This window comes from Polypterus senegalus, chromosome 11 (genome assembly GCF_016835505.1).
Source record: "Polypterus senegalus isolate Bchr_013 chromosome 11, ASM1683550v1, whole genome shotgun sequence".
Taxonomy (NCBI): domain Eukaryota; kingdom Metazoa; phylum Chordata; class Cladistia; order Polypteriformes; family Polypteridae; genus Polypterus; species Polypterus senegalus.
In genome coordinates, this window is record NC_053164.1 from 53,725,169 (window position 1) to 53,751,356 (window position 26,188).

General features: G+C 38.2%; 1 protein-coding gene and 1 long non-coding RNA gene across 4 annotated transcripts in view; one reads left to right on the forward strand and one right to left on the reverse strand.

The window, feature by feature from the left end:
* Nucleotides 1-17: 17 nt before the first annotated feature.
* On the forward strand, nucleotides 18-3,979 carry LOC120538996. The gene is made up of 3 exons (XR_005635541.1): nucleotides 18-68; nucleotides 1,089-1,168; nucleotides 3,907-3,979. It is a non-coding gene; the product is annotated as an uncharacterized LOC120538996 (long non-coding RNA).
* Nucleotides 3,980-9,495: 5,516 nt separating this feature from the next.
* The window catches only part of vwa7 (von Willebrand factor A domain containing 7), a 46,843-nt gene continuing 30,150 nt past the window's right edge, over nucleotides 9,496-26,188 (reverse strand). For 2 of the 3 annotated variants that reach the window (XM_039768653.1, XM_039768654.1), the window contains 8 exons: nucleotides 22,227-22,412; nucleotides 21,180-21,315; nucleotides 16,378-16,524; nucleotides 16,178-16,270; nucleotides 14,099-14,367; nucleotides 13,146-13,282; nucleotides 10,768-10,927; nucleotides 9,496-10,144 (listed from right to left, as the gene is read on the reverse strand). In XM_039768653.1, the coding sequence (XP_039624587.1) occupies nucleotides 9,701-10,144; nucleotides 10,768-10,927; nucleotides 13,146-13,282; nucleotides 14,099-14,367; nucleotides 16,178-16,270; nucleotides 16,378-16,524; nucleotides 21,180-21,315; nucleotides 22,227-22,412 (1,572 nt within the window). In that variant the 3' untranslated portion in view covers nucleotides 9,496-9,700. The remainder of the gene's footprint in view (nucleotides 10,145-10,767; nucleotides 10,928-13,145; nucleotides 13,283-14,098; nucleotides 14,368-16,177; nucleotides 16,271-16,377; nucleotides 16,525-21,179; nucleotides 21,316-22,226; nucleotides 22,413-26,188) is intronic. The other variant, XM_039768655.1, reaches the window with a different exon arrangement.

A 26,188-nucleotide genomic window follows, 5' to 3' on the forward strand; every position in this document is an offset into this window, starting at 1 on the left:
TCATTGGCCGAGGAACTTGAACAGCTGCGCGCGTTCTCACGTCGGTGCGCCGAGCGTTGCGTAGTAAGGTAGCTACGTTGAACTTGATTTTAGAACATTTAAGATTTTCATCAAAAGCATTAATCCTTAAATAAGTTAAGGTTTATTTAAACGTTTTTTATTTTTAATAAAAGAGGTTGGAAACGATCAATATGATAAATGAAAGTAATTAATTCAATACGAACAGTAAACCTACAATGCTTAAAGTGTATGAATAAGTAATAACAAAAAGACAGATGTTAAATATGCTATCATATATGTTAACAGTATACTGTGAATGTTTTTATTGTTTCTAGAAAGTTTAAGAGGTTTAATGAAAGTGTGAAACCCAAATAAAAAGGAATTGAAAGATGGAATATTATGACTAAATTTGCATTTGTGAATGTGAAATTTACCCATAGGAATCATTAAATGTATTAATTAGCTTATAGTCTTCAAATTGAACTTAAAATAAGTAAAACATCTTTACATTATGTAAAAAAATATGATAGGATGTTTTATCATAAAAGTAACTAGATAAATCACGTCAAAATTGAATGCAATAGGTACAAATATAAAATAAATGTAGTTATTTTCTGAATTGCTACTACCAAAGAAACATTTTTCTTTAATATTAAGAAATTTAGTTAAATAATATTTACTAGGATAGATATACAAATATCTCAGTTACACTTTTTGAACTTTATTTGAAATACAAAATGGAAAGGGTAATGTTTATGTTTATCTTTTATTGTGTCTTCTATTTCTCTATTCATTTTGTAAAGCACTTTGAGCTACATTTTTTTTGTATGAATATGTGCTATATAAATAAATGTTGATTGATTGATTGATTGATATCCAAGCTTTAATATCTGATATTTTAGAGTCCCAAAAATACTTTCCAGGTGGAACTACTACTGCATATGGCACTTCCTTAAATGTAACGGAAATGGTGGTACTGCTCTTCTTTATTAAATTCACTAAATTTGAGAGGAAATCTTTTGCTTTTAAGAAGTCTTCATAGGTGTAACAACTCATCCCTTTCTTTCCATTTTTTTTTTTTGGTCCAGTGCCTCCTGACTCACTCATACGAGGAAACCTCCAAAAGTGATGCTGATGTCTTGTTATGCAAGACATCAAGCTTTTTGGGGTAAGCCTTATTTTTGGTACTCTACACAAGAAAACTCTCAATGTTTAGTTCATTTTTTGACCTTGTTTTGTGCAGGAAATTACACCTTTATGATAAATAGTAAATATATAGGTGTATTCAGCAAAAATGATCAGAAGGATCTGAAGGTGTGCATGTCATATCAGCTGACACCAGGGTTTCACCTGTTAATGGGATACAAAAGGTCAAAGTTACTGCTTTTCACAAAGTTTTGAGAAAATGGGGATCGGTAATTTAGGCACATGGAGTGTCGTTTTATGCTATTTCAAGGTTGCTGATCACACATATGAGAATATTTTTGATATTTGATTCTTTACTGGATGTGAGTGGCTCTCAGAATGTGAAAAATGTGAAATTTCAAACATAAGCATATGTGGCATCATTTTGGATTATCTCAAGGTCAATGATTACGAGTAGGATGTTATTTTTGATCATTTACTCGAGATCTAATACTCTAAGGAGACATCCATTAGAGGGTGAAAAATGACATTTCTATTACAGTCAATATTTAGACATTCAACATTTACACTGAAGTACATGTTTTAATATTTCAAATATCTGACACAACTGTTATTGTTTATTATGTACTTCTACTTCATGAAGTAAATCATTACAATTTCTTATGAACACCCTGAATTTGGGCAGCTTACACTAATTCAGACTTTTTAACAGTTATATATTCTTTGTTCAGTAAAATTAGTTTGTGGACATAACATCATTTTCATGCTATAAGAAAGAGCTTGTTGATATAATTTGGAAAGTGTACTTGGTACTTTACTAATGGAGTAATTACAGATTACAAGAAATTGGAAGCCACCAACAATCTTGAATATATTATGTGGGACAAAGGACTAGATTGACTCCATGTGACTCTTCAATTCCACCCAGGGGAGTAAATGCTAACATTATTCAAAGTTATTGTCTGCTTTTACATGCATTTTTATTACTCTTTAATATTGTTTTCTGTATCAGTATACTGCTGCTGGATTATGCGAATTTCCCCTTGGGATTAATAAAGTATCTATCTATCTATCTATCTATCTATCTATCTATCTATCTATCTATCTATCTATCTATCTATCTATCTATCTATCTATCTATCAATTAGTCAGAATATGTCACTACTTCCTTCTGACATTGCTTGACGTGTGTTTCACAATTTTTTTAGTAGTTAACAAAATTCAGTGATGTGTTTAGAAGCCCACACAAAATATGTAGTATATGACTTGCTGGGTTCAATTTAAGCTACGTGAAGATTGTGGAGATTAATTTTCTGATTAGGGGCAGAAACTGAGGTCTTCTGTACACTCACAATTTTATCCTTCATGAAAATGTTTTTTTAGTGAAAGTATTCCCGCTGCGGCCAGAAATTATGTTATAACTCAGGTGCTACCTCTCCAATGTAATAAAAGCCACGAGCTTTCACTCTTAGTAATCAGAGACTCATTCCTGACTTCAATTAGGTGTACTATTATTTATTGCAATACTGGATTTTATTCTCTTTATTCTGCTTATGGGTTTAAAATTATTGTTTTTAAGAAAAAGTTTATTTTATAAAAAAAATATATTGCTTGCAAGAAAAGAAAAATAATTCTAGGATACTGACTTTAGAGTTTCAAAGAAAAGCCAATATCTGAAACTGGCAAATTTCAAAGAGGGTAAACTGGGCAAAAGAGCACAGACATTGGACAGAAGATGACTGGAAAAGTGCATTGTGGCCAACATCCCAGAGTTCTCTGTTGCAGATTACACTGGTGTTTGGTGTGTATTTACAGAAGAAGCTAACCGAGGACCTGTAAGGCATTTGTTTCAGAGACAGACTCTGATGTTCTTGTCCTCTTATGCAGCTGTCCATCTGGGCCTCTCGCTTTTTTCTGTATTGCTTAGATCCAGTTTGCCCTTATCTCTCAAGACAATAACAATCACCATTATATTACATCTTTAGTTTCTTGGGAATCTATCACATGAAAAAAAAGTAATATAAATAATAATAAAAAAAACAATAGACTGACGTGTTTGTTCACAAAGCTATTTCCTTTTAGCCATTTTTGAACCCACAAATTTATGGATGTCAGTACCTTGCACCCAAGTGAAGAGAATGACAGGTTTACAGCAATATACTAATACAATTCAAAGGTTTCTCTAATAACCAATTAGCATGTTAACATGAGGGCGGCACGGTGGCGCAGTGGTAGTGCTGCTGCCTCGCAGTTAGGAGACCAGGGTTCGCTTCCTGGGTCCTCCCTGCGTGGAGTTTGCATGTTCTCCCCGTGTCTGCGTGGGTTTCCTCCCACAATCCAAAGACATGCAGGTTAGGTGGATTGGCGATTCTAAATTGTGTTTGTGTGTGTCCTGTGGTGGGTTGGCACCCTGCCCAGGGTTGGTTCCTGCCTTGTGCCCTGTGTTGGCTGGGATTGGCTCCAGCAGACCCCCGTGACCCTGTATTTGGATTCAGCGGGTTAGAAAATGGATGGATGGATGTTAACATGAACAATGGGACACTGAAGGAATTGCTCCTGAAAATAGGGCTTTGCAGTCATATGTGAGTAATAAATTAAAAATCAGTCATCACAAGCAGTAGTAGCCATTAGCAACACTGGTAATGTCTTGGCTGTGTTTTTAACTGTTTTAATGGTATCTTGTGCTGACTTTTACTAGTGTTGTATATTAAGTCAATAAAAAAAATATTAACAATGTCTATATGTTTGCTTGAAATGTAGACAAGTCTTGCTAAAGTATGTCCAGCTGAGTAAAGACATGGCCATTGCACAGCAGGGGAGAGGAAAACAAAAACTCCAGGTAACACTATTTCTTAAAATGTCTTTTATAAATGGAAAAGTGTCCCCTCTCAACCTTTCAAACATTTTATGATATCACATGCAGATTCCAGGTTTTTTTTTTTTTGGATATTCTGGTTGTCTGTCACATCTGAAAGATGTATGTGTTAATGTAATTTGTGGTTCTAAATTGGTCTCGTATGACTGATTGTTGTTGTGTTTGTGACTTGCACTCCACTCAGGGTAATGTATAATATAAGAAGGCTTGCCTCTTATTTCTGTTTAATCAGTCTGTCTATCCATCCATCCGTTTTCTACATCTGCTTTATTCTGAGCAGGGTAGTCATTTGAAAAATGGACAAGCTTGCCCAGTTAAAGCCATTTTACATTTCACAATGTCTTCGGTGATTGTCAGATGTAGCTTTCATTTACATCATCTTTGTAAGACAAGCTAATCATGTAGTCTATTGTACCCAGTGACTCAGTCAAACTTGTATGCAGCTCACCCCAGTATGTATTTGTCTTTAGTAGAGGTGAGCTGTTTGTGCACAAGAGCTGAAAACCAATTCAGAAGCACAATGCATATAATGCAGCAACAAGGAATAAACACCTCACAAACTGAAAAGATGATTGTCTGTCTGATATATCAAGTTTTACATACCACAACAGAATGAAAAAAAGAAAAAAAAAAGCAAGAGATTGCAGCTTAACATACCTGAACATCTCCATAACTGTAAACCTTTTGTACAGCACCAGCTCCATCAGGCAGCACATTATTAGCTGTCAGAAAAAGGGACAAGCATGTGCTGGAAAGTCATCAAGCAGTCATGTAATTTGATATGCCCATAGATTTCTAATCATTTAGTCAGCAATGTGGGCACAAGGCGATGCTTACTGTAAAGTGGAACTCAAAGGCTGATGTCCAAAAAACTTCTGAAGATCTAGACATACTGTAAAAATAATGCGATGTTAAATATGTTACTTCTATACATACACATCCATCCATCCATCCATTATCCTAACTTACAGGGTCACGGGGGTCTAATGGAGTCAATCACAGCCAACGCAAGGCGCAAGGCAGGGAACAAATCCCGGGCCGGGCACCAGCCCACCGCAGGGCACACACACACCCACACCAAGCACACACTAGAGATAATTTAGAATCACCAATGCACCTAACCTGCATGTTTTTGAACTGTGGGAGGAAACCCACGCAGACACAGGGAGAACATGCAAAGTCCACGCAGGGAGGACCTGGGAATTGAACCCAGGTCTCATTACTGTGAGGGAGTAGCGCTACCAAAGCACGACCGTGCCGCCTCTATATAAATAAAAGTCTATTTTACTATATGCTTACTATTCTTATATACTTTGGGTTGCGCCACCATCTTTGAAATTTCTGTGTACAGTATATAACAACTGTCCAATCTTGTTGAATACAGGTCGTCTTTCAGTACATTTTGTGCATTTGTTGCTCACTTGGCCTTTACCTGGTTTCCCAGTATGCCTGAACAGGTGTTTGACATGTTTTAACCCTTTATGCCATTTCTTTAACATGAATGCTATGCTACCCTAAAATAATTTTTTCCACAATTGTTACTCCTCTGTCTGCCTCACTATGTTCCATCCTACTTTTGATGTGTGTAGGTTTACATTTCATTACATTACCTTGTAAGGTCTTTATTCAGTCCAGATCATATTAGCGTTGCCTATTATAGGTTTCTAGAATTAGTTAGGCACCCACAGATCGACAAGCTTTTTTGTATGGGCTTCATATTCTTCAGAACAGCCTTCTTTTTCACTGTGAAGTCCCCCAAACCCTAGCCTTTTAAATGTTCAATAAAAATCTGACAATTATAGCTCAAACTGCTGTGTTTTAACAGGCTGCTGTGGTTGGCACTGCTGCTTCACAGCTCCTGGGTTGGAGTCCTCGCTTAGGCACCGTTTGTGGGGAGTTTGCACAATCTCTCTCCTTGTCAGCGTGTTTTTTTGTGCGGAGACTTGTTTTATTGCTGCATTCCAAAGATGTATATATAACACCAATTTGCATGAATATACTGTAGATATGTAACTGAGTATGCCTGGAAATGGACTGACAACCCATCCAGGAAGAGTTCCTGCCTTGTTCCAGTTAATCTGGATTGAATTAGGGTATTTCAATACAATAGGATGTCACTGAAATTATGGAGGATTTAAATCCTTAATAATTTCAGTAAAGTGTCTTTGTAAGAGTTTATCATTACTGTGTTTGTTGGTAAATTATTTTTTTAATCCAGTCAAGAATTAGATAAAGCTGAGTTGTCTTATTTTGGAGGCGTCTGAAACTTACCTAAAATTTCACACTTCTTATGATGTGCCAAACTGCCAACAAAATACCATTGTTTTATTAGCATTTAATTCAGAGTCACCCAAAATTTCACCACTGATACCATTGAGGTAGATGCTGCACTTGTCCGTGGTGTACATGCATAAAGGACTGTGGAGTCATACTATCTACTGCAGGGCTTCCTGTTCCTCTTTTCACTGCACATATTTTTATGATTTTGCTGTGTGTTTAGGGTTGTTGTCTTGCTGCAGAATAAAGGTTTGACAGATATAAATAACTACTGTGGTCCCGGCCGGGCGCAGGAGGACCGGAGGAGGGCTTGTGCCTCCTCCAGACCGCGAGGGGGCGTCCGTCCTGGTTATGTAGGAGGCCGCGTGTAAAGGGCTTGGAAGCCCAGCCCTGTAGGGCCCCGTGGCCACCGCCAGGAGGCGCCCCAATGCCTGCATATCCCTGGAGCCCAGCACTTCCGCCACACCAGGAAGTGCTGGGGGGAAGACGACAGGGACACCCGGACGGCTTCTGGGTGCAGCGGCACTTCCGCCACACTGGGGTGTGGCTATGACTGATTGCCGGGAAGCAGCTGGAGCCCATCCGGGTTCCCATATAAGGGGCCGTCTCCCTCCAGTCAGAGAGGACGGGAGGCGGCCAAAAGAAAGGCATAGAGACTGTGAGGCCTGGACAGTTGGGGGAACGGTGCTGGAGGCACTGCGGGTGCACATGAGCACAAATTGTAATAATTCTTGTAAATAAACGGTGTGTGGTGGAACTATGTTGTCCGTCTGCCTGTGTCCGGGTCCCATTTCACACTACATATGTCTTAATATAAACTAATAAAACACTGAGTCCCTCTGTATACATGTGTATTAAAGAAGGTGGAAAATTAAACATAGTAAATAGTGGAGTAGTTCTATTTTATTGTGATTGCAATCTGGATCACCTTGTGTCCTGTCGCTTTGCTCACTTTTGTCATGATGTACGGTTTGGAGGTTAAACCACCACATCTACCACAGCCTCACCCTTTTTAGTATGGTTACCCATTGGCCAGTGTTATTTATTACCTTCAAATTGCTGCTTCTGTTTTAGTTAATAACTTTAGTTGAACCTACACATTATGTCATTGGTCATTAACATCTATTTGTTACAAGCCAAAGTGGCCAAAACATTAGGACCACTTCCATATGAAGTAAATAATGTTGGCTACCTTGTAACAACAGAGCCTGGCAACATCAGGGACATATTTGATTGTAAACTGACATGCATATGGTGAATTTGATAATAGTCTGATTACATGGCCAGACAACTCATTCAGAGCTTTTGAAAACATCAAGACTTGTAGGGTGCTCATGGCCAGTCATTGTCAAGGACTGCTGTTAAGAGACCTGACAACAAAGAGCCAAAGGAAATGATAATTTCAGTACTCAAACTCAACAGATCTGCCCGGCATCTGCCTTCTGACTGCACGTCTAATAACTAAAGGAAGCTAACATTACCGTCCAGCTAGAAATACAAACATGCCATGCCAGAATAGCTGTAGTGTTTTAACATGTTGTACTGTACATCCACAGACCACAACGGTCATTTAACCTCTTTTTGCTGTTGTTATGCCATATAGTGCCAGAATAGACAAACTGACAGAAAAATATTGCAACAAACAGAAGTTCTTCTGAAACATATGGAGCCAAAAAGCTATGGTGATCTACTTATGTGTGTGTTTGTCTCTGCCACAGCACTCATTATATATATTAATCATTAAACTTCAGTTCCCTTGTTCTACTGGGCTCCTGAATTGATAACAGCAATTTTAGCTTTTAATTTTTTCTCAGCGTCAAGTCTTTTGTTCAGTTTCTTTTGCTCTCTCCCATCAGTTGAAAGTGCACAGACTGGAGAAATTGGGGGCGGACATTTCAGGAAGAAGCCCCGTGGCCATGGCCTTTGCTGCTATTCACTGCTACATTTTTTCTGGGAGTTGTTCCCAGATGTGTATTTTTGTTTGAAAAATTTGTTTGAAAGTTTTGTGTGGGCTCTGAAAACCAAGCAAATTGCAGCAAAGTATAAAGTATCAGCATGTTTGAGAAAGTGTGAGCACAGAAGAGCAGCAGAGTTGACAGTGGAGAAAGTCCACAAAGAAATGAGCCCAATGGAGTCAGAAGGCCCTCTAATTGTCATGTGCTGCTGTCTTTTCTGGCAACATTTTTCTTTTGATAAAGTAATCCCAAGTAAAGTCAAAAGTAACTGCATGTCTGTCTTTACAGCTTATTCTGCCTTTACTTACCATAGACAGGTAAAAGAAGTTAGCTTTTAGCAAAGAACACACTCCACACAGCATCAAGCTTACATATCATATCTGAGAAACACCACAGATATGACATTACACAGCATTAATCACAAATATTACACAGTTGTTTTCAAACACATTAGCTCATCCTTCATATTTATTAATCTGCTATTTAAAAAAAAAACTATTGAATCAAATTTAATGGTATGTATTAATTTGTTACATTTTAAACAAGTACTTGGGGCCTGTATCCTTTTTAATATGGTTGGTGTTAGGTGAGTGGTGGCTCTGTGGCAAAGGATTTGTGTTGGTATTTGGAAGGTTGTCAGTTCACATCTCATTACTGCCAGTAAGGATATTATTCTGCCATGCCCTTGAACAAGGCCCTTAACTAGAAAATTGCTGCAGGGATGTTGTATAATGGCTTTGTTATCCTGTGCTCAGACTACCTTTTGTCATGAAAAGGACAGTTTTCCCCCTTAGGGATTAGCAAAGACAATTTTGTCCTCAGGGATTAATAAAGTATATCAAATACAAAATGTGTGAATTAAATATGGATAGCAGCAGTATACTACAAATTAAACCCCTTGCCACATACAGGTATAGGTTATTAAACAAACATCCATCCATCCATTTTCCAACCCGCTGAATCCGAACACAGGGTCACAGAGGTCTGCTGGAGCCAATCCCAGCCAACACAGGGCACAAGGCAGGAACCAATCCTGGGCAGGGTGCCAACCCACCACAGATTAAACAATTATTTATATTATTATTTATAAACAAAAAGAGCAGTCTCCAGCAAATGAAGCTGGCCAGCGTTTTTACGATTTTCTGCCAACACAATTGTTTTTCAGTTAGTATATGAAAAATCCAAAAATCCACACTTTTTAAAATATGAGCAAATTCATGTCATATTCAATCTTATATGATAAGAGTTTTAAATCATTATTTTACTGAAAAACTTTATTTGTGGGGCTGGATACACCAAACTCATTTTGAACAATAGCAAAGTAGAATTCAATAAAAAAATGTAGGAAACAAAATGCTTATGTTCCTCACTGTGAACTCTAGAGTAACTTTAAGTATGTTTCAAGTCTATTCATTTTCAGTAGTGATAGTTGCAGAACATTATATGACTATTGCCAAAAATATAAGGGAGACAATAAGAAGAGTAGAATCACTTGCAAAGTCAGCGTCTTGTAGGCTTCTTGTCTATCTCCTGTTGCTGCTGGTTGCAGTGCAGAAACAACACAACCTCCTTGATTACCAATGTCATCCCATAAGATAAGCTCTGCCGTCGGAGAACAGCAGCTGGAGATGTAGTTGGCAAAGATTTCATCTGCAGAATAGCTTGTGAGGTTGACTATCTGTCCCATCTGAATGTCGATCCACATGTCGACAGATTTGGCTCTAAGTCTTAGTCTGCCTTGTCCTTGACGCAATTCCAGTCTGGATATTATAGATTTACTGTTTTGGAACAAGAGTGTGGTAGTCCAGGAGCTGTGGCTGCACTCTCTTTGAGAAAGAGGGCACGGACTTTCAGTATCGTATGAGCATAATGGAGGATAAACATCCACAACCTGTTGGCAAAAAAGTTTAAGAATGACTAGTTGAGTAAAAATCTCCGTCTTTTTAAACTCTTAGCTAAATTTCAACATTTAAAGAAATAGTGCTGAATATTTTGAGAATAGTAGAACTGAGGATAATTTTATTTGGAGAAGTCCCAAAAATCACAATAACCAAACCCAGCATTACTCGTAGTGCTCTATACTAGTTTCCAATATTAATGTTAGTGTAAGTGGAAAAATAATTTTCAATTTCACTGTTATGAAGACATGACCAATTCAAGGAACAGGAAGCTTAAATTTATACTGAAAGAATTTGACACAGGATCCAACTCTAGGGACACTAGTCCATCTCAAGGCACATTCATACAAACCTTCATGCCCACTGATACAGGGATTCATGCAGGACTTTATATGATACATTAACCTTAAAAATTCTACTATTCAAAAAAAGGGGTTTTAAAGTGTATGTCCAGGTGTTAATGTCACTTGTGCGGAGGCAGAACAGCTTAATGCAGCCTGAAATGAAATGTCACCAATCACAAATTAAGATAAAATGTTCTAAATTAAAAGACAGTACACTTGATTCTATGCCAGCAGTAATACTGGGTTTATGAAGATATCCAAGAAGAACTAACCGGGTCAGCCACACTCAAATGTAGAACAGCATAATTGCTATCAGTTTTGTCTTTGGTTTCCACAGCAATACTCATGGTCACTGCGCTGCCCACTTTGGCATCTGATGGAGTTTCTAATGTGATTTGCACAGGAACAGTATCATTTTCAGACATGTGGTACCTTAAAATCAGGCACAAAAATAATAAAATCATGAGTAGACAATTTGAGAAAGGGTTGACTGTTGGCCTACTTCCGGCAGAACCTTTAGCTATGAGTATTGTTCACATTGCTGATGTTTGTGGCTAAGTGTAATGACACGTATGGTGCCAAAGGACTTTTGTGAGCAAAGAACATAACCAGTAGATCATAACATGAAGCGAGAATCATAGTAAAGAGAAATACAGGTCAGAACTGAAAAAATCAAATGATTAGGCAACCCAAAAAACAAAAGGACAAAACAAGAATCAGAAGTCACAGCCAGAAAGTTCTGTAACTGAAAATGAAACCTCTACTTATTAAGGAAGCTAACTGATGCTAGAATCAAGATTCAAGACATATATCCACCAAACGTTATATTTCATTTTTAATTCTTTTGTTTGTAATAATTGTATTTCTCTTTGTTTGCATGATCCTTTGTATTTGATTTTGTTAATGCATGTATGCTGCCCTCAGTCCTATAAAGACAGCATCAACCCAAAGCCCACTGCAGTTTATACAATGCACTTGGGGAGCTGGTAAATGTTTTATTGGGATTATTTCTGTGCTTTTTAGGATTTGTGAAAGTTTGACCTTGTTGGTCTGTTTTTTGACTTTGCCAATGGACTACTATATTGGTAGGTACTTTGTTTGCCTTGGATTGCTTTTATTGACAAATCCTTTTTGCCTTTTTGTGCTCCACAGAGCTTCATGTTATTATCAAACATTTTTGTTAAGCATAAACCTTACTTTTATAAAAATCCTATGTTTGCAGCTATATCTAGCCAGGGTTTGACGGTAATACCCCCCACTAGTGGGTGTTTTTTGGGCTTTGACTGTGGGAACTTTTAAGTATCATAACACTGAGGGATAATGTGTAATGGAATTGCTGCCATACTTATATTGTCATATCTGGTGATGTAATTGATGCAACAATCACAGACTTATGATTTATCCTACTGTGTTTATATATATAAGAGCTCAGTACAGTCTATCACAGAGAAGTGAAACATTAAACTATAACCAAACTATTAAACGACAGCCATAAGAACGGCACTTGTCTGAAGACTACTATGATACCAATTGTCAGTCTGATTGAGCTGCAGACATCAGTGACTGTGATTGGAAAAAATGTTCACTGCTCAACGATCTCAAAGGCACTGCACAAAAAGGGCCTTTATAGAAGATTATTAAAACTGAGTCCTTGAAAAACAAACAAAAAACATGTCTATGGCCATAAAGAATTTGCAAAATGTCAGTCTGAATATATTGCAAAGATATGGCATAACGTCTTGTTGTCTGGTAAAACTAAAGTAGAACATTTTGACTTGAACACTAAGTAGTATGTGTGTTGTAAATCTTAACACTGCACATCAGCCAGTTCACATCATCCCCAGTGTGAAATGCAGAGGTGGCAGCATCATTATATGGGGTCAAGACTCGTAATATGGGCAGGCTTGATGGGAAAATAAATGCTGCACAATGCAGACAGACCCTGGATGAAAACCTGTCAGGATGCCTAAACGCTGGGGCAAGTTTGTCTTTCAACAAAGCATACTGCCAAAGCAACAACAGAGTGGCTGCAAATGAAAACAGTCAACAGAAGTCCTTGAGACGCCCAGTCAGAGCCCTTATCTTAATCCCATCAAACATTTGTGGAGAGACCTAAAATGTTGTACACTTGCTGCAGTTCAACCAAATACTGTAGTGAACTGACGAATGGGGATGGGGTGGGATGAGTACTTAACAATTGTTGAAATTTCATATTTTGAAATTGTAATTTTTTTAATGGTTCATAATGTTCTTTGTTTTGCAGAGTACTAGTTGATTGAGTACGAATATGGTCAAAAATATACATGGAATTCAATCAAGCTATCTATCTGTACTATAAGTACCAGAAGTTAGTGGAGTACACAATTTGCAGTGACAAGATGTTTAGGTAACAGCAAACTCAAGAGTTATGTCCCTCCAAATGTGAGATACTGAATAAAAAACAGTGAGACAAGATCTTCCAGATAAGTCATGCATGGCATACAAAAATAAGGTCAATAGAAAAAATAACAACAAAAAGGTGACACTCTCAGGGTGTCTTGTTCTAAACTAGAAGTGGAAACTTTTTCTGCCTTATCCTTCTAATATTTAAAGAAAGTGTTATAATTAGTTTAATTCTGGAGAAAATTGTATTTTCTAACACATTCCTTACCTTTTTTGTGACTGTGATTTCACAAACTGCCTGTCGTCTCCAACTGTAACTGTAATATCCCTTGTTTGTCCAAAATTAGAGATATTTAGCCAAATGTTGGTGCTTTGTCCAGGGTACAGAGATGGGATAGAGGATGCCTGGAGTTTAGTCACATTTCAGAAAATGATTTGTTAACAATCAAACAGAGGTGGCTAGGTGTAGTTTAAAGAAATTCATCAGTTAGTAAAACTTAATACCATGAAGAATAAAACTGCCTAAATATGATTGATTTTTTAGAAGCAACCTGAATTCAAGCTGTGATTATTTATGTGCAAGGTACCCAAACTTAAAGATATCCCTTAAAGATAGGATGAGAAGCTCAGTCATCCGGGAGGGGCTCAGAGTAGAGCCGCTGCTCCTCCACATCGAGAGGAGTCAGATGAGGTGGCTCGGGCATCTGATCAGGATGCCTCCTGGACGCCTCCCTGGTGAGGTGTTCCGGGCACGTCCAACCGGGAGGAGGCCCCGGGGAAGACCCAAGACACGCTGGAGGGACTATGTCTCCTGGCTGGCCTGGGAACGCTTTGGGATTCTCCCAGAAGAGCTGGAAGAAGTGGCCGGGAGAGGGAAGTCTGGGCCTCTGCTTAAGCTGCTGCCCCCGCGACCCGACCTCAGATAAGCGGAAGAGGATGGATGGATGGATGTACCCAAACTTGATGGTGGACTAGTTCCTGCTACTTTGTAAGCTTTCTTACAATGATTTTCTCTGTGATGCTGCAGTAATGGGAAACTTGACATTACAGTACTTATGTATTTCAGATAGCAGACAGGGCTCATAATGTTAACTTTTTCCCATCTGGGTTAACACAGCAAGGCATATCTAACAGAAAGAAAGGTTTTACTGTTTACTTTAAAAATGGGTATGTAGCATTTCTGTTCATTATATCTGAATAAAACGAATGAATGCCAGCTACCTTTATTAAAACTTGTGCCACATGATTCAATCCAGGGGATAACCGCTCAATAATGTTGCCAATTTTGTCTGTTCCTATTATTTTAACTGAAAATAAGCAGTCTGGAAGGCTTTCAGACTTTGCAAAAAATTCTCCTTTTAAACCCATGGTTTCTAGTTTTAGCACCTGAAGAATCTGACCATCAGCTCCCTGCAGGACCACATCACTAAATGAGATCGAGTTGTCCATGGGCAAGCCAGTGATGGACCCAAGGATAAAAGTGGGGATGCCTTTTATAAACACAAAAAACAAATAAGCAATGATAAATGACAGAATAAAGACTAGCTGCTTTAAAAGTCTAGGCCAAATATACTTTTAAGACAATGAGACAGACAAATTATTAGTTACTAGTATTTAGTGAGTGACTACAATGTACAGTGCATCCAGAAAGTATTCACAGCGCATCACTTTTTCCACATTTTGTTATGTTACAGCCTTATTCCAAAATGGATTAAATTCATTTTAATTCTACACACAACACCCCATAATGACAACGTGAAAAAAGTTTACTTGAGGTTTTTGCAAATTTATTAAAAATAAAAAAATTGAGAAAGCACATGTATATACAGTAAGTATTCACAGCCTTTGCCATGAAGCTAAAAATTGAGCTCAGGTGCATCCTGTTTCCCCTGATCATCCTTGAGATGTTTCTGCAGCTTAATTGGAGTCCACCTGTGGTAAATTCAGTTGATTGGACATGATTTGGAAAGGCACACAGCTGTCTATATAAGGTCTCACAGTTGACAGTTCATGTCAGAGCACAAACCAAGCATGAAGTCAAAGGAATTGTCTGTAGACCTCCGAGACAGAATTATCTTAAGGCACAAATCTGGGGAAGGTTACAGAAAAATTTCTGCTGCTTTGAAGGTCCTAATGAGCACAGTGGCCTCCATCATCCGGAGGTGGAAGAAGTTCGAAACCACCAAGACTCTTCCTAGAGCTGGCCGGCCATCTAAACTGAGCAATCGGGGGAGAAGGGCCTTAGTCAGGGAGGTGACCAAGAACCCGATGGTCATGTCAGAGCTCCAGAGGTCCTCTGTGGAGAGAGGAGAACCTTCCAGAAGGACAACCATCTCTGCAGCAATCCACCAAACAGGCCTGTATGGTAGAGTGGCCAGACGGAAGCCACTCCTTAGTAAAAGGCACATGGCAACCCTGCCTGGAGTTTGACAAAAGGCACCTGAAGGACTCTCAGACCATGAGAAACAAAATTCTCAGGTCTGATGAGGCAAAGATTGAACTCTTTGGTGTGAATGCCAGGTGTCACGTTTGGAGGCACCACTCATCACCAGGCCAATACCATCCCTATAGTGAAGCATGGTGGTGGCAGCATCATGCTGTGGGGATGTTTTTCAGGGGCAGGAACTGGGAGACTAGTCAGGATAAAGGGAAAGATGACTGCAGCAATGTACAAAGACATCCTGGATGAAAACCTGATTCAGAGTGCTCTTGACCTCAGACTGGGGCGACGGTTCATCTTTCAGCAGGACAACGACCCTAAGCACACAGCCAAGATATCAAAGGAGTGGCTTCAGGACAACTCTGTGAATGTCCTTGAGTGGCCCAGCCAGAGCCCAGACTTTAATCCGATTGAACATCTCTGGAGAGATCTTAAAATGGCTGTGCACCGACACTTCCCATCCAACCTGTTGGAGCTTGAGAGGTGCTGCAAAGAGGAATGAGTGAAACTGGCCAAGGATAGGTGTGCCAAGCTTGTGGCATCATATTCAAATAGACTTGAGGCTGTAATTGCTGTCAAAGGTGCATCGACGAAGTATTGAGCAAAGGCTGTGAATACTTATGTACATGGGATTTCTCAGTTTTTATTTTTAATAAATTTGCAAAAACCTCAAGTAAACTTTCTTCACATTGTCATTATGGGGTGTTGTGTGTAGAATTCTGAGGAAAAAAATGAATTCAATCCATTTTGGAATAAGGCTGTAACATAAAATGTGGAAAAAGTGATGCGCTGTGAATACTTTCAAGATGCACTATAAGTGCTGAGTGCAATGGCACAAAAGTGGGCATTTAATTCTTAACCTGCAATTGGTTGACTTTCTAATACAGAAAGGCCTGGATGATTTCCTTCCAGTTCCACTGCAAAATGATGTAGGAAGTCAACAGTACTCTGGCCTAAAGAAAAAAAATACAAAGATTACATACATTTTTTACTATGCTATAAATCGATGATGAAAACCCACAAATATAAAACCACTAGAAGTTTAAGTTAAAAAAAGTACCAAAAACATCCACCATGACCTTCCCTTGATATATAATGTCACATTTCCAAGCTCCCAAGATTATTGGCGACTTAAAGCCAATTCTGCAAAATCCATCAAATCTTTCAATAAATGCCAAATCTCCTGATGAATCAGCCTGTTGTTTCCCTAAAAATTAAAAATATAAATTAAGCAGAATGTAGTTCATGGTCAGTTGTTCTAGTCTTTCAGTATTACTAAAACTGCTATAGGCTTTCATATATACCTGCTTCATTTGAAGGCATTATTTTAAACACTAACATATTTAATATCAAGTTTAGATCACGTTTTTAAGATGCAAAAGTTCCATCTGAACATTAAAAATGCCAAGCCTGGTTTACTTTGAAAAGCTGGATTTTAGTTAATTCCAAATGGACCATGGTACTGCTCATTTTATGAAACTGAAAATGTGCCATCCATCTTGGCAAACCTTGGTAAATGTATTGCTCTTCAGTATACAATACTCTAGTACCTAGTATCTAGTATCTAGTGCTAAGTGATTCTGTTCCCGGATTTAGTGGAATTAACTGTTCAAAAATGTCAAAAACTATGTGAAAATCAGTAATTATAGTACATTTCAGGAGACACTCATTACCTTCCACTGCCCTGTTTATTAATTGGGACACTATCAATAGGCTGGAGTTATTTAATTTTCTTGGATCCTCAATTCCTACAACTCAAAATTAAAACATAACTTCTTCAAAAAGGATTAGCAGAATATGTTTTTTCTCCATCAGTCTATAAGTTTTAACTTGTCCTAGTCAGTGCCAATATGGTTTTATAGAACTGTAATTGAAAGCATCCTCACGTTCTCCACAACAGTCTGGCATGATGATGCATCTGCCTACTCTAAACATAAACTGCAGAGTGCCATTCAGAATTTCAGACTGCACAAATGATGGTGGACATGAAACTAGATGGAAACAGTTCACTTCAACAAGGAAGTAAAAATCACACACTAATTGTCTAATGATCATGAGTGAATTTATTTCGGTATGTGCTTTGTCCAGTTCATAGTTGTGTGGTTGTATTCTTGCCCTAGCCATAGAGCAGAAGTAAATCTTTGATGAGTTCATCATGGGATACATTTCATACGAGGAGAATTTATCATTAATTGACTTAAAGAAATCACACGTAATTAAAAAATCTATACAAAGAAGAATGTACAGATTCCAAACATACACTGACTGGACCATGGTTCAAATAAGTCTCCTGGAACTATGAGGCAGTAGTACAAATCAGTAAATGACCAAAAATATAAATTAATACATTTTCAGTTCCTCCAAATTTTTCAATTGTATTGATATGATCAAGAATATGTTTGTTAAAGTGTACCCTGCAATGGACTGTCAAACTATCCACAGTAGCTTAATGCTTTGCCATCCCACAACTAAAATCAAGAAAGTGGCTTCAGAAAAAAGTAAGGATGGTTGGAAGCATAGAAATATTTTTTACTTCTTCTAAACTGTAGTCCATCTATTGTACGACAAAGTGGGCATTGCCCATTCTGCTTGGCTTTAGTGGAACACTAGGCCAGTTACTAAAAGCAGATTTAACAGGGATGAAGCTTCCCCCACTTGCATTCTAAACTAAGTGACTGAACTCCAGCATGAAACAGGATCTGCCTGGATTCATCTGATAAGAAAGGTGTAAATCAGAGTTGCACTTATATCTCTCCAGAGGCCCTTTTGCAGACTTCTTGAGCCAGTAGGCAAGAAATGGACTCAAGCAAAAACCAAGACCTATAATTCAAGGGATGACAACTAAGATGAACAGAAGACCTCGTCTATTAGAACACGGGTGTCGAACTCCTGTCCTGGAGGGCCGCAGTGACTGCAGGTTTTCATTCTAACATCTTCTTAATTAGTGGCCAGTTTTGTCTCCTAATTAATTTCTTTTGCCTTAGTTTTAATTAACTTGACTCAGACCCCTTAGTTGCCTCTCCTTCCTTAATTAGCAGCCAAATAATAGTGAGACACAAAACAAGCTGTCACATGACCAGCTCACCTGTGCCCATCACACAATTTCTGAAAATAAAGAAAGACGATGGTTTCGGCGAGGTTGATCTCTCAGGTCACCAAAACATCTTGATGGTTTTCTTAGAAAAAAACGGAAGATCAACGGTTTTCGAAATGTCTGCTGTGGCAGAATGAGAGCAACAACAGGCCATGGAATTAAACAATGGGTTTAATTAACAGCAAGAATCGGCTTCTCATTAAGAAACTGATTGGAGTGAAATTGGTTGGATTTTGAAGCCCAGATTTAGCTAGTTATCTGTCGACTCGTTTTATGTCTCATTTCTGTTTGGTTGTCATTTAATGAAGAAAAGAATCAATTCAGATGACTGAATCCTTAAAAACAGAGCTATTAAAATGAAGGTGAAAAAGTTAATTAGCTGTGAAAACTGGTCACTGATTAGGAAAAGGGTTAGAATGAAAACCTGCAGCAACTGTGGCCCTCCAGGCCTGGAGTTCGACACCCCTGTATTAGAAGACAATGATTTTGTAACTGGAAGTGACTTTAATCCAATCAGGAAAAGGGTCAACCTTCCTTTAAAACCACATGTGCCCCATCTCTCAAAGTCGTGAGAGGAGAAGGAACAGAGGGTGAGAATTTCAAGTTAAGTGAAGTTCAGGTATTCTCACTGGGCACTCTCTCTGGGATTCTCTCGGGGAGGGGGAACTTTCCAAAATGACTGAAAACATCTGAATCCTACTCTCTGAACCTAAATGTGATGAGCTGCTTCCTTGGAGAGTCGAAGCCGACAAACTCTTCTCTTTGTGTGCCTGACATCCAGTCTGCCAAGCTAAGCGCTGAACCCTGTCTGCTTAGAAGAAGCCATTACTTCCATAAGGGAACTTCAGCATCTAAAGTCTTGGGGCAGAAAAATGAATGCTTTTTCCCTGTACAGTGGCAAAACATAGCAGAAGGAGGGCTGAGGAAGCAACAACACAGCACTGACAAGGATCATACAGCAAAGAGAAAGAGTACCCTCCAATGCAAGAAGAATCTTCCACTTGAAGAAAATTCTTATGCTTCTCTATAAAGTATATTATTCTGATTCTTAAACAAGTGTGCCTCGGAAACCTTGATTTAGGTTCTAAAGGCCAGAGACGACCTCCTCCTACAACACAGAAATTTAAGGTAAATAAAGTAGCTTCAGAACTGATAATTAACCAAGTTAAACATTTCTTTTTCAAATCCCACATTATTATGGTGTCCTACTGGGTGGGCGTTAATTCAACTTATTGATTAATTGAATAATAATCAATAAAAATCCTACACTATATGATAGTGCACATGCACCTATACTATGTTCATTTGATCAAAGATCTAAAACTACAATGAAAGGTACACTTAAAGTACATCACTGCACCCATTGGTTGCAGAGTGTAATTAATTTGAGAAACTTAATTTAGATTCATGTAAGACATTCTAGTCTGGCAATAGAAAAATAAGCTTCTGTTTCTTATACTAATTTGTGGGTGTTATGCTAAAATGCAATGCAAGCAACTTTACAAACGAAAAGGACCAGAAGAAGTGAAAAAGCTTGAGTCAATTCTTGAAAATCAAAAACTTTCATCAAAGTCAAAATACACATTGAGAATCATAGTCGTAAAATCAGAGAAAATGCATTATAAAACAAAAAGACTTTTAGTCAGACATTCATTAGCAAAAAGGTGATATCTGCAAACACAGATAAGGAATGGTTACAGTCGGTAACCTTTTAACTTGTTGCATTAATTTAATCAGACACTGCTACTTCCAAATGCATTCTAACAAAGGAACTCACAAAATAGCTGTGTCCTATACTAAAGAAAATGGTGTCTGAAACTGCATAAAATAATGTTACTACATTTCAAAATGGATGGATTCCTTAAGCTTGAAAACCTGAAAAACATTTTTCTAACAGTGGTTCTTTAATTAGCCACAGAAAACATTTTATAAGGCATCACATGAACAGGACATTTGGAAACTTTTTCAGCTTTCTTCTGCCTTGGGACAACCAATGGGACAAAGCATACTCTGATAGAAACAAATGTTTAGTTTTGCTTACAAAAATAACTTACAAATTGTCACTTTGAAAATAAATCAAACTAAAACTCCATTTTCATAAAACTTCATCGATTGAACAAGGTAAGACAACTTTTTTTCATCTGTAATAAATACAACAAAGAAACACTAAGTTGTAATAAAATCAACCTCTATTTTACAGGAGCAAAGACTCCATTAAAACTGTCCTGAACATTTAAATACTTGCTTTGTACACCTGGTAAAATGTTCCCATCAAGATTACTTAAAAAATATTATGTTATTATCAATTCATTTTGTATGATCTTTTTTTAATTAAAATTATAAGTATTAACACCGACCTCAGCACATTGAGATAAAAGGTTTTATGGATATGGATACATTGACAATTATTGCTCTTAAGTAAGAAGAATTTCAACAATTGACAGATTTCTAAATCTTGTTTAAGTAATTGTTTTAAAAGGCAAGTGAGATCTCAGGATGCCCCAGTGCCTGTTCTTCTCTCTGTCTCCTCCTCTCTCATTTCATGTGGAAACCAGAATTGTGCCACAAATGATACACTCCAGAAAGAATACTGGATGTGTAAGCCAACCATCAAAAAAAGGCAACATAACTTGTGGAATAGAATTGCAGTTCATCTTAGCAGAATCAGAACTGCGTCTGAGAGATTGTGCTAGATAATCAATTGGGAATCAGATCTTCTTGTTATGTGATGGATATATTAAAAGAGTACAAATACTATATAGTCCTACCTGTTGGACTGAAGAGAATCACACTGTGTACAACTCCTATTAAATGAATGCTGACATTTTTCACAGTACTATCCACATGGAAAATACCAGTGGAAGTACCACCTTGGGACCAGAGCTGCAGATGAAGCAAAGTCACCTAAAGATGTGGGAAATTTTAACCAAACAAAAATGGATAGAAAGAAAATGTCATTAATCCAAAGGGAAAAGTCCACTGCTAGAGCAGATGACACACAAAAACTACACAGAAAACATTCAAGATAAAATACAAAATAAATACTTCCATTAATACATTACAGTATATTAACATTTACATTAAATTAACCTATTAAAATAGCAGTAAAACACAGTCTACCCAGAGGTTATGTTGTAACATCTAATGCCACCTGGTAGAAAACACAATTATAATAATACCATGAAGGCTGCCATAACTTCAGGTAGAAGAAATTCTATTATCAATGTTAAACTGAACTGTTCTGAAAAATAGCTAAACATTATAAAACAATTAAAATATCAGTTGAAGAAGGCAAGTAAAGAAATAATTATTCCCTTAGTCAAATGTGTTGAAGATTTACTAAGAATTCATCCATCCATTTTCTGAACTCTCTCTTTTAACTACCTGGTCACTGCCTGCCAGAACCTACCCTGGCAGTATCAGGTGCAATGTAGGAACCTGTTCTGGCCACACACAAAACACACTACTTTATACATTTCAGAGTTCCTGTTCAACTTAATTTGCATATATTCAGGTTGCTATATCAATTATCTGCAGTACCTAAAGCATTACCTACAAAGTCATGGAGAGAATGCACAAATTATATGCAAGAGTGAGCAAACTAGGAGTCAAACACATATCTCTGGGACTGCAAGAAATTCGTGACCATACTCTTTCTTTGATCTACAAAATCTTATGTTTCTGAGCTGAATAAGTAATATAACATGTTGATTAGAGAATGCAAATTTGACTTTGACTGTACTTTGGGCAATACACAGGCTAAACTAAATATTATTGATAAAAGTGGTGTTAAGTATTTCAAAATGTGTCCTGACCTTGGCATATGCAGTGTTGTCTTGGATGACTGAGGACACGGGCAGAATCTCTTTATTTGTTGTAAATAAACTGAGTCCTCCAGAAAGAGCAGCAAGTTTAGTGTACACTGAAAAACGATTAGGAGGCACAAGTGCTCTTCTTTTTTTTCGATTTCTTGAGGGGTCCTCTGTGAGAAGAAATGTTACCTAATGATGAGAATATATTACAGAGTATGTTATAAATTAAAAGTACATAGCAATAACTAGTTGTGCAACTTTAAGAAAATACATTTGTACCTCCTGGTAGATGTTATGTTTAAAATTAAGTATATCATCAATTATATTAAGCAACATATCTTTCAGTTATGCTAATGGCCTGATTAGATGAAGATTAATTGCATACTCTGTACAGTAAGTATTAACACAGTAAGATGTTGGTAAATGTATATATACTGTGTGTATGTGTATATATAAATTTTTTCTAATATGTTATTGTTGCATCTTTGATAATATATTCAGTGTTAGCGTTATGCTGGTTTATTTGGATGCCTCACCTGTAGCAGCTCTACATACTTAACACTGAAAACTTTACCTAAAAAAATAAAAGAAAACACTGTTTTGGTGGAATTTAAAGTTTAGGTTGATTGAGAATTCCACGTTCCCAACAACAATATTCTTTTGAATATGATTTGATTTACCCATCTCAAACGTTCTTCCAATCAATTAACTCCATTGAGTCTTAAGGTTTTGGTTTCTAGTTTGCAAATCCAACCATTGAGACTTGAAAAAATAAACCACGTGTTTTATTGGTCACATACTATGCAACAATTCACTGTCTAGTTTATAGCCTACATTTATTTTAAATTAAGGCCTTCAGGAAAGGACAACAACAGTGTATATGAAGAGTATGACTTTCTTTATTGTAGTGCATGCATTGTATTGGAAGAAAATGAAATTTATTTTTTGATATTGAATTCCCCGATTCAGCTAATACTTTGGTAAAGGAAGAATAAAGAATCCAAAGGCTTCAAGGTAAGACCCATATTTGACTAGTCATACTTGCTGATCACAGTGATGGAGAATTGTGACATGTTGCATGTTGATTTGACATGTAAATAAGAATTTTACAGAACTCTGTACACATGACAATAAACCTTTAAAATAAAAAACGTTGAGACCAAATGTTACTGTAAAATAATTCACTGGTTGCTACCGGGCTTGCAGTGCTAAGGCGATTACACCTGTAATAACCAAGGTTATATGCATATGGTTAAATGTTGGAACCAATTGAAGTTGAAAAGTTGAACCTTATTCTCATTCGATGTTAATTAATGTTGATTTATTTTGTTTTATAATTGTGTCTTTCATTTTTCTATTCTTTAATATGTAAAGCACTTTGAGCTACTGTTTGTATGAAAATGTGCTATATAAATAAATGTTGTTGTTGTTGCAATGAATTCTCGTAATTATTTTCCTGCCCATTTTATAATAACTTCTGCTTTTTTAATGGATCAATCCTCCAGTGGCAACAGACTATGCTTCTACTAGATTTTTTATCGCGTTGCTATCACCATTCGTTTGCGTAACCCCACACCTCCCGTCTCCCCTTCTCCACTTTCAAAGTCAAAGTCAAAGTCAAAGTGAACTTTATTGTCATCTCAACCATATACAAGTATACAGATAGACGAAATTGCGAAGCTCAGGGTCCACAGTGTAACAACATGATGTGCAAATAGTAAATTAAAAATAGAATAAAAATTTTTTAAATTTATAATTAAAACACAAACAAACAAGACAAGACATTGTGCAAAGATAGGACAAACAAGTAGCAGCAATATTGATGTGTAAGATATGTAATATAATAAGTAAATAAATAATAAATAATAGATATAGATAATACAGAAATTATCAGTGTATGATAATAGTTGTTTAAGACGTGTGTAAACAATGACAGGTCAGAATGTTTCATAAATCCTTAGAGGTCAGTATGAGATTTTCAGTTCTTTGCAGGATAGTGGTTTTCATGTATAAAAGTTCTGTTTTGTAGAGGAGGTTGAGGCCGTGTGGAAGGTCCCAGGGGGCAGCCTGGTGTTAAGGAGTCTAACAGCTTGGGGGTAAAAACTCTCCTGCAGCCTCGCAGATTTGGCTTTGATGCTGCAATATCTTCTCTTGGATGGCAGAAGTGTGAAAAGTCCATGTGAGGGGTGTAAGGGGTCCTGCACAATGCTGCAGGCCTTGCGGACACAGCGTTTGTAAAATATGTCTTGTAGTGAAGGGAGAGGCACCCCAATAATGTTCTCTGCTGTCTTCACTATCCTTTGCAGGCGCTTGCGTCGGATATGTTGCAGTTGCCATACCAGACAGTGATGCAGCTGGTCAGGACACTCTCTATGATGCCTCTGTAGAACATGGTGAGGATGGAAGGGGGAAGACGTGCTTGATTCAGCGCCTCAGGAAGTGTAGTCTCTGCTGGGCTTTCTTGATTAGTGATGAGGTGTTATGTGTCCACGTAAGTTCCTCAGTTAAGTGCACACCGAGGAACTTGGTACTCCTAACAATCTCCACATCGAAACCGTTGATGCTGAGCGGGATGTGGGCAGGACGTGATTTTCTGAAGTCCACGATTATCTCTTTTGTTTTGTCGACATTGATAGATAGATTGTTGTCTTCACACCATGCGGACAGCCATTTCACCTCATCTCTGTATGCTCTTTCATCATCCCTGCTTATCAGTCCCAGCACCGTCGTATCATCCGCAAACTTGATGATGTGATTGGTGTTGTGCGTGGCTGTGCAGTCGTGAGTCAGCAGGGTGAAGAGCAGTGGACTAAGCACACAGCCCTGCGGTGCTCCAGTGCTCAGTGTGATGATGCTGGAAGTGTTGTAGCCCATCCGAACTGACTGGGGCCTCTCTGTCAAGAAGTCCAGGATCCAATTGCAGAGGGTGGTGTTTAGGCCCAACCTGCTCAGTTTTACAACCAGCTTTGGAGGGATGATTGTGTTGAAGGCAGAGCTAAAGTCTATGAATAGCATCCTGACATATGTGTCTTTTTATCCAGATGTGTCAGGAGATGTGAAGGGCAGAGCATATGGCATCCTCAGTTGACCTGTTTGAGCGGTATGCAAACTGAAGAGGGTCAAGGGAGGCTGGAGATTAGTCTTTATGTGTGACATGACTAACCTTTCGAAGCACTTCATTATGATTGGTGTGAGTGCAACTGGTCGGTAGTCATTCAGGCATGTCACTGATGACTTCTTTGGCACTGGTATGATGGTGGTCGACTTGAAGCATGTTGGGACTGACGACTGGCTCAGAGATGTGTTGAAGATGTCTGTGAGGACACCAGCCAGTTGACTTGCACATTCTTTGAGCACAAGACCAGGTATGTTGTCAGGTCCTGCAGCCTTCCTTGGATTGACTCTGGATAGAGTCCTCCTCACATCTGTTATGGAGAGACAGAGTGCTTGGTCAGTGGAGGGAGGTGTTGCTTTTCTCGCAGGCTCTTTGTTCTGTGCCTCAAACCGTGCAAAGAAGTTGTTCAGCTCATCTGGAAGGGAGGCATCACCATCACTGCTGTGTGGATTGGGCTTGTAGTTTGTAATTGCCTGAACACCCTGCCACATACGACGTGTGTCTCTGGTGCTGCTGAATTGTTTGTTGATCTTCTGCGCGTATGCCCACTTAGCTCTCCTTATAGCACGAGACAGGTTGGCTCTGGTCACCCTAAGGGCGGCCTTGTCTCCAGATCTGAAGGCTGCATTTCTGATCTTGAGCAGCTTGTGCACTTCTCTTGTCATCCAGGGCTTTTGGTTGGCTCTAGTGGTAACATCCTTGGTAACAGTAACATCCTCTATGCATTTGGAGATGTAGCCAGTCACAGAGTCTGTGTACTCCTCCAGATTGATGGAGTCACCATCCATAGCAGCCTCTCTGAAAATGTCCCAGTCTGTCAATTCGAAGCAGTCTTGGAGAGCTGAAACCG